The following is a 13925-nucleotide window of genomic DNA, read 5'->3' on the forward strand; positions in this document are numbered from 1 at the left end:
CTCCTCAGGTTCAGGCTTTCTTTAAGAGTGACTGGGCTCAGGGAGCAGGCAGAGCAAATCCTTGAAGCCTGGGTATTTTCTGGCCATTGTTTTGCTGGGGTGTAAAGTCAATCGCATTTAATCCTTCACTAGTGCACAAGAGATCCCCCTCAATCAAATCCAGAAATTCACTGTGCCTCTGCAAGCGCATCGCACAGCAAACTCTCTCTCTCTCTGGCTCAGTAGGAGTGGGCGGGCGGCAGTCAACCAGAGAGGCAGATAAATGTGTTTTCCCCTTTACATATTTGAAGCTTTAGCCTTGCAATAAAAGCACAGTCATGCAATTGTTTGCTCCTTTCTTGCAAATGCATTCACTTTCACTGGTGGGCAATAATGGAGGAGGACGACGAGTAATGCAGGAGTGGTCCGGACGATGAGGGCTAGATGGCTCGGTCCTTTATGTGCCGCAGGATGCGGTTGCCAGGTTGGTCACTGTTAATGTTTTTTTTTATTTTATCCAGAGCTCTCTGCCTGCCCATGCACTGCCATGATAATATGCCCAGAGGGCTTCTATTGTAGTGCGTGTAACAGGAGCCCCCCTGGATGTATTGCAAGGAGCATGTTCCTCTATTTCCCATAGGATTAATCTCTCTAGTTCATGAACCAGAGATGAAAATGATAACGAAGACAGGATTTGAGCCTTGTTTCAAAGCTTAGCTCTTCTTCTCACTGCCTCTATTTTTTTTCTATTTATTTTTGCTTGCATGTGGAAACCTGCATTGAACTCACTGGTGCTTTTTAAAGTTTTTATGACAGTTCGTATCTGTGTCTTTTCTCATTAGGAAAAAGCTTGAATGCAGCTGTTTGGTTCTCAGCAGTAAGCACTAAGCAGTAACCCCCCACACCCAAACACATCTTTTTTAGTGGCACTAGACAGATGGTTATGGTCAGTGCTGCTGCTGCTGCTACATGACTTTCGAAACCCCGTGGAGTGTGGCACACTTTCTCTGTGTTTCATTGTCTCTTAAAATACTTTAAGCACACTTTTTTGGAGCAAAAACTTATTTCTGGCTGCATAAAATATCTCCTCTCCTTCCCCTTATACAATACTAGGGGAAATCAAATATTGCAAGCATTTCAGGGGTATGAATGTAGGAGTTGTCAAGACCAAGTAGGCAAGGGGCAAAAAGCATAAGGGAGAGGAAGTGCAGCATCTGGACAGGAACTCGTCATCCGGGGAGGGGGAGGTATGAGGCACATCAAGGGAGGGTGTGGTGTCTGACCTCTGACCCTTAACACAGGGTAGAGGTCTAAGACAAAAAGATAGACTGCAGCTGTGTTGAAACATGCAACCCCACTGCCATGCCAATCACTGTAATTTGCCTAGACCGATGTGTCCCCACCCAGCTTACCAAGCGTGCCTTAACAGGAGCTGACAGCGAAAAAAGAAAAGAGTGGAGAGGATGGAAGGAAGGAAACGAGGAAAGGAGGTTGGAAGGAAGAAGGCTAACGGGGCTGCTATCTCAATCCACTGCAGCAGTTTATCGAATGCTACGTGCCTCCAATTAAAGGGTTCTTCCCAAAAGATTTACTCACCACCAGTAATACCTTCCTCCCATCCCACTCTCATTTTGCCTCCTCCGCTTCTGCTTCTTCCACCCCCTTCTAGAGCTATTTGTTCTCCTGCAGGGGAGGAAGGACCTAATCATGCCAGGATCTCGTAGTACCAAGTCTTTTAACTGCTAGATCAAAGAGTGTGAGTTTGCCTAATGCGGGATTACGCTGAGATACGGGCCCAGGCAGCCTCACCTCACTCCACCCCTCCGCTTCCACCACCACCACCACCACCACCGGCGGGTAGCTCCATTAGGCTCAACGCATTGCTCATTTTTCCGCAAGAGCTCCCTTGGGCTAAGAGGCAATTATGCAGTAGTGTGGCATAATATTTCATTCTCTTCACATTGCATTACTCTATGGTGGTGCTGGCCACTAACAGCTTCATGTGGCCCAGGAGGAAGGGTGCAGGCTGCTAACAACTTCATAGGAGTGGAGGAAGATTGGTGAGGGGAGGCGGAGGCGGAGGAAAAAAGGAGATGAGGAGAGTTCTCAAGGGCACGAGGCTTCATTAGGAGTCAGGTCTGTTTCACCTGCTTACATGGAGAAAGAAAGGTTTCGCTTGCCTCCTAGTTTAGGTCAGGTGATGTTAACCTGATGTATAACATGAGTTAGATTAGATTCATGATTCTTAACATACCTAAAATGTATATAGAGTAAGCCATATTCAGGTAACAGTTTGAAACGTTGAAATGTTTGGGGTTTGCTGAAATGTTTGGTGCTGCTTTGCTTTATATTTCTCAGTAATGTGATTTTCACAGCCTCTTTGAAACGTTTGAGATAAACCTGACTGCTCTATGAGATTAAATATCTCAAACGGCAGCCAGGCATCCTTCAAGGCAGTGTCCGTCTTAGTCATGATTTTATATTAAGTATGGACACATGAAATATCCAACTACAGACAAACCACAGATGTTGCATTTTTCCAAGAAGTGCTTAGTGTTGCATGTACTAAGGAGCCTCTGTGCATTGTGTGAAGGTTGCACAAGGTGAAATGACATTATACCAGAGTATATCTCGACTTTAAGAAAATGATAATACTACTAAAATGACGGGTGTAAATATATATTCACCAACTATTGATTAAAGAGACCTTATATGTTGAGTATGGGACATAGAGGGAACGAGGTGAGAAAGGAAATCGGTGCCGTCTCTGTTCTGACAGAGCAGGTATGTGCAGCCCGGGGCAAGGCTGTTCAGAACCGTGGTGTGATTTTTGCTGTGCTCAGGGAGGTTACACTGTGTCCTTGTTGCAGGTGCTCAGCCCCCCAGGCCCCCCCCCCCCCCCCCCCCCCCCGTCCCCCCGTCCCCGTCCCCGTCCTCCCCTTATTTCAACACTCTCTTCTGCTTCCCACTTCTGTTCTCATTCCAGCAACAGCAAACTGTCGCCCTCATTCTCTACATGTAAGAGGCCCCGTCTATACCGCTCGCACATCCCACACAGCGCATCCCTTCAACATGCAGATTGTTGTCTTCCTGATCTTCGCTGGTGGGGGATTTACACTTGAGATGTGAACTCGGTACATGTAGCACCTGTAGCCGTCTCATACTGGCGCCTTGCTAACTGTTGTTAGTGTGCATTGAGGCTACGGTTTGACTGCAATGCTGCCAGCTACCTTATAATAAACAAACCCAGGTTGTTGAGGCAGTGCAACACTGGGCTACATTTGAGCAACTTCAGTGGACAATTGATTTCTTCAGCACAAGAACGTACCAACATTATGAGCAATCGTTTTTTGTTTTTTTACCCTTGTGCACCGTTTCTTCTACAATGATCAGAAAGTTTATTACCAGCCAAATGACAGGGTTTACAGCTTCTTTCTCATTTAAAGATGGAGCAAAAAAGTTAAACCCTTTAGTCTGATAGGCAATGTTATTAGTGCCCTTTAACCTGCAAACTGTCACTGGCTGTGAATGCAAGTTGCTGAAACTGTGACCATCTGTCAAATCAGTTAAAATACCAAGACACATGCTATACACGAAATGTGCAAGTCAGGCCGTCCAAACTGTACTGTTTTAGTGTTTTGTAATTGCATCTACTGTCATAAATCCTCATTTCTCGCATGCGGACGGTGTTCTGCCCCACGGAGCCGTTTTCATCTATAAAGTTTTATCACAGAACCCCAGCGTTAACGACCGGTCTTTCTCCTTGTTTTTAGAAATACGATCTGGTGGGCGAGGACCCAAGGAAGGGTCGCTGAGGCAGCTGCCCCTGTACGACACGCCGTACGAGCCAGCCGAGAACGGCGGAGACTCTGACCCGGAGCACTCGCGCTGCCCCAGAGAAAGCCGGCTGCCCCAGGATGACGAGCGGCCCCCCGAGGAGTACGACCAGCCCTGGGAGTGGAAGAAAGAGAGGATTTCCAAAGCATTTGCAGGTACGACACCGACATATATGACTCAAGGAGAAGTAGCTAAAAATCAGTCACATACTGCATAGCATGAAAAGACTTTTGTGGAAAAAATACACGCTTTGCTCTTTCTTGTACAATCAATATTAATGTTTTCTTCAAACAGACTGAAAACATGCTTTCTGTGTCCTGATCCAACAACACTTTCAAGTGGCAATCTCTAAGATATTCATTTGAAATATTGTCATAGGAGGTAACACAATAGTGATTTCGCCTACGGCCCCCTGATGAAAGTATTGCAATATTTGTATATTTGTCTGTGGCAACATTCCTGGACAAAAAGCAATATCTTCCTTGTATACACACGAAAAAACTAAATGCTGACAGTCTTGAATACTTGAAGCTAATGTATCTCCAGAAAGACTCCAAACTGCTAAACTCTAAGCACAATTACATTGCTTTGCCTCAAATAGAACATATTACCAGGACTGAAATCTTAGGGATTGCCACTTTAACTAAAAAAAAGATATTCTGTTACTTCCTGACGTCAAAAACTCGACAGTGAAAACTAATCCAGTTTAGAAATAACTAATAATTAAATAAGCTGTTAAATTGCAAGCTTTTAACTTGTTTCTCTTCTGCTTTACTCACCCTGTGTCTGTTTTTTCCAGCTCTAACACATTTGAATTTGGCTTCTGTCAGGTTGTGAGGGTTGCTGCTGCTTTGAACTCTCTGTTAACGCTTCTATTTCCCCCTCCTCTGTTAAAGCACCCGCTAAGTTCACTTGCAGGTGTCCAGTCTGCTGTGTGCTTGTTTTGATCCAAGTGCAGCCTGTTTAAGCTAAAAATTATACCTATGCTGCTCAGGGGGGCATGATTGGTTTTCCAGGTGCATGTAGGTGCAGGTAGTCGCTGTGGTTTGAGAGCTTCAGCATGGCTAACTCAGCCATAACATCAATCAGGGCTGTTCCTGGAAAGAATATGGCTTTGGAATATGAATAATGCACCCCGAATTGGAAAGAAATGCCAAGCCTGTTATCTGATATAATAATAGAAAATCAGCAACCCATGACTCTATTTTTCATCGCCCCTTTTCTCTTTATATTTTTTCTTTTTTATCCTTGAACAGCTCTGCTTTGTTATGACTGCATTAGCTACGAGGGTTCTGTAAGTGGCACTGGATCAGGTCCCCCCGGAGGAAAGGACTGCGCCTCTAAATCCCTCACAGGTACCGTTGGAGACGGGGCTGGGGATTGTCTCTTGTCTGTCTTTATATTCAGCTTAGACTTCGGCTTTGATGCCTGAAACATACAGGTTGCTCTGAATCTTGATATTTGATTGATTACTTGCTTAAAATCCTCAGCACACAGGTTAATTGTCCTTTAGAATTAATGTTATAAGCATGTTTTGCAGATTATTAAAGATTGTAAGATTTGATTAACTAATGGTCATGTGAACCCTAAACATTTATTTTACTAGTTTGTTGAGAAAATGTCATCCACTTCAAATAAAAATCACCTTGATTAGAATGACATTATCAGGAAGCCACTAGTGTGATTGCCTAATGCTTGAAGTGGACTTTAAATCAGTGTACACATGAATGTATAAGTGCAGTAACACTTCCTGTTGCTCAGAAGCAGGGGTGACGGGTGAAGTGTGGGAATCGATGTTATCTCCTCCACCTCACTCAACACTCTGGCTGAACGATTTTGAAAAAAATATCTAATTGCAAATTATTATGACTGAAATTGCTATTGCGATATTAGAGGGAATCATTTTTACATAATTATTCTCATTTTTATTGAAAAACATGTAAAAATGATTATGGTATGATTTCTGCGGGGATCTGTATCAATCAAAGAGTTTATCTGTGTCGGCCAGCACATCTCTGCAGCGTGACAATATTTAATAGAAAATGCTATTTTGACACACGTCGCCTTTAGCAAATATCCTCCTAAAATGTTAAAACTGCAATAGGCTATATAGCGATTTTGACAACATTTAGATGAATTGAGCAGCCTTAATTAACACTGCAGTTAGAACAATACTGAAATGCTGTTTTTACTTCCATGGGGGGGGGGGGGTTCTGCACAAAAACATTAATCTTGCCTAAGTCAACTCCTCAGGATGACTAATTCACCAATGGATGAACCCTTTCTTTTTTAATTACAGCTGGATAAAAGAAGCCATTATAAATATGCATGGCGCGAAGTCTTATTGTGGAATACCGTTGGGAGAATAAGTTGCTACATTTGTGATTAGTTTTTTACACTTGGAAGTGTAAATGTGATCTCACAGAGCAATATAAAAATGATGGACATTTTCTTCATATTGATCATATTCTAGTTTATCTTCCATACTTTTATTTTCATTTCCATGTATACTCTATTGTATTCCTCTTATATTTGCTTTGGGAACGCTGCATTGCATTTATAGCATTTCAATAAAGCAAAATTGATTAGAAGTAGATGATGCGAGAGAGATTAATCCCCGATGGTGTTTTTCTGTTGAAAGATGAACTTTGTGAGACATCTGGAGGCAGATCATAAGACTTTGCATGTTAAAATGAAAGCACACTTTAAAGCACAATTCACATATGCGGTCAGTAGTTTATCTAAACCTGTAAGGGACAGTCATGTCAAGACAGTTTGGGGATATTAATGATTTCTACAACTGCTCTTATTCTGTGACAGAATGGTGGGAAATATTTGCGCTTCGATGTCTAAAATCCCAAATCAAACCAATCCAAGGACACTAGAGCACCCACAGTGAACGTATTTGTATTCCTGATTCTCAACTCCTAGACTTTTTGTTTGAGTCATTACATCAAAATTACATTCATTTCAATATAGTTTTTAGTCTCTTATGATAGCGTAATTCAAATGTTGATACTTTTTGACAAATTGTAGATGTTAACGCTACATTGATTACTTAGTTGCTTGCGGTCAAGGTGAGCCATAGTGACAGCAGCAGCGTGGAAGAGTGTGGAGAAACAGATCAGGTGTTGAGCTGGACTTCGCTGTATGTAATATGTTTTAGTGTGTGTGAACTCTCTTATGTGGCATTACATGGAAGCTCATCAATCTCATTTGTGGAAGAAGAAAAAGGCTTGAGGGGGTATTTAGTGCATACCTGCAGGTGATGAGCGTACCAACCTGCTGTACCTCATTAAAGCTACTACAGGGAACTTTTATTTTTTGTTGATTTTGGCGATCTCTGTTCAGGAAAGCAGTAGCGCTCTGAGAACCCCGAGTCCCTTTAGACAACCTCTCATTTTACTGCAGCAGGGTCTGATGACCTGACAGATGGTTTCATGTGATTTCACACGGAATCCAACCCAAGGGCATCTATGACGAATATAACTATCCAGAAATATACAATCTCCTCGCTGATTGTCTTGTTTACTTATGTTGGTCATATAGAGGCATCAGAATTACACTGAGACTGTTTCACAAGCAGTTAAAAGTTCCTCACAGCGGCTCGAAAGATAGTTTAATGACTCCATGACTGATGAAAACAGGTGAGAGATTTTTGCCTTGTTTTGAAGACTTTAAAACTCAGTAATATGATAAATGACATGTTTAGATAGACGCAGTTCTGACAGGCTGTATGTATGCCTGTACATAAATATCATATGTCTGTCTATTCTTTTATCATCATTCTTTTTTCTTATTTTTTTGTCACTTCGTTTCCTGTTTCCTTCTGTGTATTCTAGGCACTGAGGTCTTCATAGGAGTCACGCTGCTCTGCCTCTGCCAGTGATTAGTTAAATAAGGGATGCTGCATTCTTAATCACTTTCTTCCTCTCCCTCATTATTTTTCTGTCAAGCAGCACTCAGAAGTTTGTGACGGGCGTTATTTACTAACACATCCCTCTTTCAACTCCCCCTTATACAGACAGCGTCCCTCTTTTGATGATGATTAATTTAATTTCCATTGGATGTCAAAGTATTGAGAGATAAGTCTTTAAGTTGTCTTTCAAAGACGAAAGCTGCAGTACAAAAAGTCCTTTGATTTATTGCTCTTCATTCTGCGTTATGTTTTATTCAGGCAGAAGTAATTCCACACTATTTGGAAGACAGGAACGAAGAGGAATGATGAGAAATAAGTCTTTGGGACGAGGCTTTCAGTGTAGACCGGCCTCGGATCCGGGTATGAAGGGGCTTAGAGAAAGTTTCCCACCTTTCAAGGCTTGAGCATGTGTGCCTGCACCCGAGGCTCTGATCTTTGCAACCAGCTTACCTCCAATGTCAAGAAATTATACACTGCTTCAATTATTGAAGTTGTCTCCAGTCAGCTTAGAGCCTGCTGTCAGATTTCGCCAGGTTACCCTGCTGTTGTCCTGGAGTTCTTAAACATCTGGTGGAAACGGCCAATCTTAACAGCTGTTTCATAATATTTCTGCTCTCTCAAACTAGGGCCATGTGGGTTTGGTGCCATCAGCATTATCTGAACCTTAGTGTTTAGTGTTTTTAGTGCAGTTTTGACGCTACCCACCAAGGGTTGAAAACAATGTATGCATATGTACATTTATTGATGATATGTCATTTCATATAAATTATCAAGGAGCAAGTAAACACATTACATAAACCACCTATCTGTGAAGCTAATCTGTACGTTGTAAATATCCATTTGATTTTGCGAAGCTACTTCGTGATCTACTGCAGATGTTTTATACAGAGGATGATAGCACAATATTGTGTTGTTTTACAACAATCTGTGGAGCTCTTATTTCAGTCCAATGCTTGTTAAGTGTTGTAGATAACACGGGTGAAATGGAGAATTGTTAGCAAGCTCCATTCAGGTGATGTTGCTGTGTCCCCAGAGGTCAGTAATTACGGTAGTATGTAAAAATGTTTTGAGGGCAGTTTCAGGTCAGCCTAACTATAACTCCATGTGCCGTTAAGTTTCAAGAGAGCAATTTTCCTCAGTGATGTTGCTATAGTTTCTGGAACACTTCATGGCCGTGGCATATCAATGACTAATGATACACAGTTGCAGTTTGGGTTTTTATTTTCCTGCAGTTGCGTGGGAAATGAAAGTGTCTGCGAACAAAGAATTAACAGATAATGAAAAAAGATACACAGCCTTACTAAACCGGGGAGTGGGTGTAAAAAAGACATCGGAGGGTGGATGAAATAAGTACCAAATGCTGCCCACGCCCTCCCACCACGGTGTAACATGGTTCACTATCTGCATAAAAGACTATTTGTCTTCATTAATGATGGGGGAAGGAGAGCAGACTAATGCTCCATGCTGCAGCCCTTTTTCCTCCGCTGTCCGTACCGCTGCCTGCGTGCTCGCTCGCCTCTTCACAACACTTGGTTTGGTGTTATTATTCACTGTTGGGCTATCTCCTGACAGGTATGCAATGGAATGTAAATTCCCTGCCTTGTTAGAGTGTTAGGGGGGGGGGGGGGGGGGGTGTACTTGCAGTTTGGTTAATCACTCATCCTCGCTGTCCCCCCTACATACATACACACGCACACATACACGCACTCTAGACTGAACCCACACTCGCCACAGCCTCTTTCCTACCTCCCTCATGGCTGCTGACTTGGTGATGGATGAGACGGGAGGTGAAGAGTGAGAAATACACATTAGAATTTGACCGTATGAAGAAGCCTGCGTGTGAGGGCGAGTGAAAAGTGTGCTCGCATGTCCGCCAGTGTAAGACCGTGTGTTTTGACTCACTCTCACACCCAGACACGGACATGCCGCCATCGGAAATCTGAGCCTCGTCACAGCAGGACTGGGATTGAGAGCCATTGTCACTTAATCTCCTTGCCCTCTGTTACCTGCTACTAACTCCCTTCACTTGGCTCCCGGCCAGCGGGGTACCATGCATTTAACACGGAAGATAAGAGAGAAGGCGCTGTCGCTCGCTCCCTCAGGTCTTGGGGAGCTTTATGGTTTTTTAATGAATCTTCATGGGCTTAACGACCCAGAAACCTAAGGCTCAAGTCTAATGTCCTAAAATAAATAATTGATTCAGTTACAGTCCTGCGCGGGTTATTTGCACCTGGGTTAAAGCCAGCAGGTTTGTGGGTGCCATGGCTCCGTTTCTCTCTGCTTGGCTGGTCTGGTTTCCCCCCACGCTGTCTGTCACTCCTCAGCTCTGTCTCGTCCTCCCGGCCTCTGCAGCAACACCCTGCTGATAACCTTCCTGACAGCGCTCTTTCATGGGCCTCAAATGTGTCCTGCCCTCTTTTCCCTGAGCGCTGCCACAGGTCTTATCTTCACTCATACACATTGGCCACACACAACAGCACTGTAAACCTCCCTCACAAAGTATAGGAGCTTCTACGGGAAGCCCCCGTAGAAGCTCCTGCTGGCCGGGCATCTCTAACGCATCTCTTCCTTCTCTCTCCTGATAGAAGAACGGGGAAAAGGCCTCGCCACTTTCATTTTTAATGCCAAAGCAGATCTGCGCTTTGAAAGAGAGCCGGACCGTGTAATGTGAGCGAATGCAGTATGCGGAGAATCATGAGGTGGCATTTCAGTTCCCACGGAGCATTACACAGTTGTCTATAATGATTTGGGTGCCGATGGAACAAACACGTCTTCAGAAGAGGCTGGTTTTGTTTCCAAGCTCTTCTGCTTACAATGTGCGGCATAAACACTGCAATCTTCCAGCTTGTTTTGAATATTCATGCAATTAGCCGACCAAATTAAGCAGAACTAAATTAAATGGCGTTGGTGGAAACAAGCATTGCTGCTGATTTATGGTGCTGCAATGTTTACAGTGATGAAGTGCTATGGGCTAATGAAAAGCCTGGGTAAACAAATACCTGGCTTTAAAGAGATCTGCTCCTGGGAGAACAAAGGGGAGGTAAACACGATAAATAGGGACCCTTGTCCATTGTTCAAGTATTCTCTGGTTCTTTTGATGAACTGTAATCAACATACAGGCTTTGAAACAATTAACCAGCCGCAGTGTTTACGCCACACGAGTTTACAGAATGCCCACCTCCAGACTGGTGCTCAACCAGGCGGGGTCCAGTCTGAGTGACATCCTGCCAACATCACGCGTTTCCAAAGCAAGCAGGACATGTGGCGTACACACACGCTGCTTTGAAATGTTCCTATTTAAAGTCCTAACATGGCCACTTCTGTGTGCCTAACTTTATGCCCTCTGTCGGATTTAGAATTGTTAATAGATTCTATTCCCATGTCAACACTAGGCCTTGTGTACTAATATGGATTATGCAGATCAGTGGTGGCGTATTGATCCAAATGCAGTCAGATGAGATGACAAAGATGTAGTTATCTTTGGCTGTGTTTACATATTCCCTCAGAAAACACAGACACTGCTACAAATAATTACAAAAGCCCGAGCCTAATTGTATTCAATAATCGTAAATTCAGACAGCGACTTTCTGTGTTACGCTACAAAGTCTTTGCATAAAGTGACTTACAGTGGGCAGGCTTACCACTTTAGATAATGACCAATTAACAAACAAAAAAAGATTCACATGACTTAGACATTTTGTTATTTTATTTTCCTCCCTGATATTCACCGTCGGTCTCTAAAACACTTCACCTGTACCATCCACAGAGCTGATACAAGACGAAATCTGCATCAGCTGTAAACAGGTTTGTGTGGCGAGCCTTCAGGGTTGATGCGTGAATCAGCTCTACGGTGCTGCTGTTGCCTTCTCAGTCCATAATTTGAATTTGTCACTAAAGAATGCTACAAGGTGTAAAGATGCACTCATCCATGCGGCAATGGATGGCATCTAGAGTCAATGATGATTCAAAGCCCTGGGGCCAGCAGTATTTTTAAATGCGTTACAAGGTGAAGGAGATTCCAGTCACCCAGAGTTAAAAAAACAAAAACACTCAGCTATTGAATCAGCCTGCCTTAATTTTCACAGTGCCAAATGCTATTATTCAGCTATGCAACCAAGCACATCTGAGCCACACTCACCAAAGTGGTCTCGCAGTGAGGCTGCAGAGTGGAGGCAGCCTTCTGCTCCCCAAACAATTACACGCTAATCTGCAATGTGAAATGAGTATTAGGCTTTTAATCTCATAGGAAGAGAGTCCCCTACTTCACCCTAAAGTAGTGGAAGTTACGTTATCTCCCAGAGTTTCTGACCTTCTGTCTCCATTCCCCACCCTCCAGTCCCACTGGTCCACCACCCAACATCACTCCCATCAGGGTAGACCGCAAGCAGCTCCTCCTTCCAGCCACCTCTCTCTCTCGATTACCCCTCTGACACCTCTACATCCAGCCCGCAGATATTCTTTCTCATTAGCGTGTCCTGTACCACCGCCGCTGCAATTCCTTGCAGGATGGAAGACAGACAAGCTCATAACATTATGCTCTTCCTCCCACTGAAAACCAGCCTGTGTGCCAGCCAATACAACACAGTGCCATACTAATGGTTATGTATGCAGCTGCATTGTTTTCCTCTTAGATAAAGTAGCACTTAGTCAACTCTCTTTAGAGGAATCTCTGAATCAAAATGTGCCTCTAACTCTGACAAAATAAGTGCTGTTATTACTACTGTCTTAATAGGAATCTCTAGTCTTTAATTAGAAGTTATTAACATGAAGTTATTAACACATTGTACTGTGGGTAATTCTATGAGCAGTAAAGGTTCCTATAACCAATGTTGACTAAAATTACAAAAATACAACCCAACAACTTATTGAGGTGTCCCAAACTGGTCCTGTATTCAATATCTGCTCGCTGTCACATTGATGATTGATGATTTTGCTTTGATAGACAGTGTAGTGTAGATTATCATTGACATTTATTTATTTTTGCCAATTTTATCCCATACGTTCAGTTAATACATTTACTTCTTCTAAAGTTAAATTGGGCTGAAGGTCGTCTTGCCACTTCTATTTTATCGTTAGTTTTGTTATATTTTCCCATTTCTTAAATTGTATGTTCTTCGGTTCCTGTTGGTTTGTGCTTCTCAATAGGTGTCTCTTTTCAGGCCACACCTGCAGTGTTTGTTCTTTCAGCACCTTTAGCAAGCTGGTTTCACTGTTTTTGATGCTTCTCAATTCGTGTTTAAGAACATTGTCTGACATTAGTAGGAACTGAATTAATTACATCACACTGATTTTAATCTCTTGTACTTACGTCCATCGACTGCCGTAACATCTCCAGCACCATGGAGAGTGAAATTAAAATGTTCTTAGTAGCACCGTGAGTTGCCCCACTTGAAGATCTGTGTTTGATCATTCATGTAAAAAAGAGTCATGGAATTCTACCACTTTTAACTTCTGGAGGAACACACAGTGTTTTTCGAAAAGCTACACTTGCTGGACTATGTTTCTTTATTAGCCTTGGTTTCTAACACTTATCGTTGTCTTGGGTGCCGTGAAAAAAACCTAATCTTAAGCTATTTGACAAGTGGCCCTTGCTCAGTGACAGATATGCTTTTGCAAGGGTGCTCCATTTACCCTGGTACTACCCAGGCAGGACATAAGGAATACATTATTTAAGGGGCAAAGCCCGGGGAGCGTCCACTGCCAGGATGGATGCTCTGCGGTACATTCCAGGGAAGGATGTTGTCTGCAGTGTTGTTTATCTTAATATAGAACCTTATATCTTTTTCTCAAACTCAGCACAAAGACTAACAGCGGAGTGTATGCTGATGTACTGTATCAATGACTATCTGTTGCTGAGCTCAAGGCAGTTTCATATATTATAGCCTTCACACACACCTTATGGTGCAGCAGTGTATTATTTGGGCCAGCCTCTTAACTAAAGTCTGTCAGGCATCCATTCTTGTAAAAGTAGGGATTGAGAACTTTGCATTGCCATGTTTCTGCTGTGTCTCTGGTGAGATTTAAGTTAGTCATTGTGGGTTCCAGTCTGGATTGTGAGGATTGTTGCGTGAGAGCCAAAGGAGAGGGGAAGAGTGGCCAGAGAGCCCAACTTTTCAGGTAGGGTTGGGGTTTAATAGCGCTTTATAGAATCAGAATCTGTCCTTCCAAATCCCTTATTGAACATTTGTAA

At 43.0% G+C, this 13925-nt stretch overlaps 1 protein-coding gene across 3 annotated transcripts in view; it reads left to right on the forward strand.

Annotated features, from left to right (window-relative positions):
* The window catches only part of shf (Src homology 2 domain containing F), an 86731-nt gene that overhangs the window by 55715 nt on the left and 17091 nt on the right, over window positions 1-13925 (forward strand). For 2 of the 3 annotated variants that reach the window (XM_079165357.1, XM_079165355.1), the window contains exons 3-4: window positions 3753-3971; window positions 5073-5171. In XM_079165357.1, the coding sequence (XP_079021483.1) occupies window positions 3753-3971; window positions 5073-5171 (318 nt within the window). The remainder of the gene's footprint in view (window positions 1-3752; window positions 3972-5072; window positions 5172-13925) is intronic. The other variant, XM_079165356.1, reaches the window with a different exon arrangement.

This window comes from Pholis gunnellus (genome assembly GCF_910591455.1).
Source record: "Pholis gunnellus genome assembly, chromosome: 1".
Taxonomy (NCBI): domain Eukaryota; kingdom Metazoa; phylum Chordata; class Actinopteri; order Perciformes; family Pholidae; genus Pholis; species Pholis gunnellus.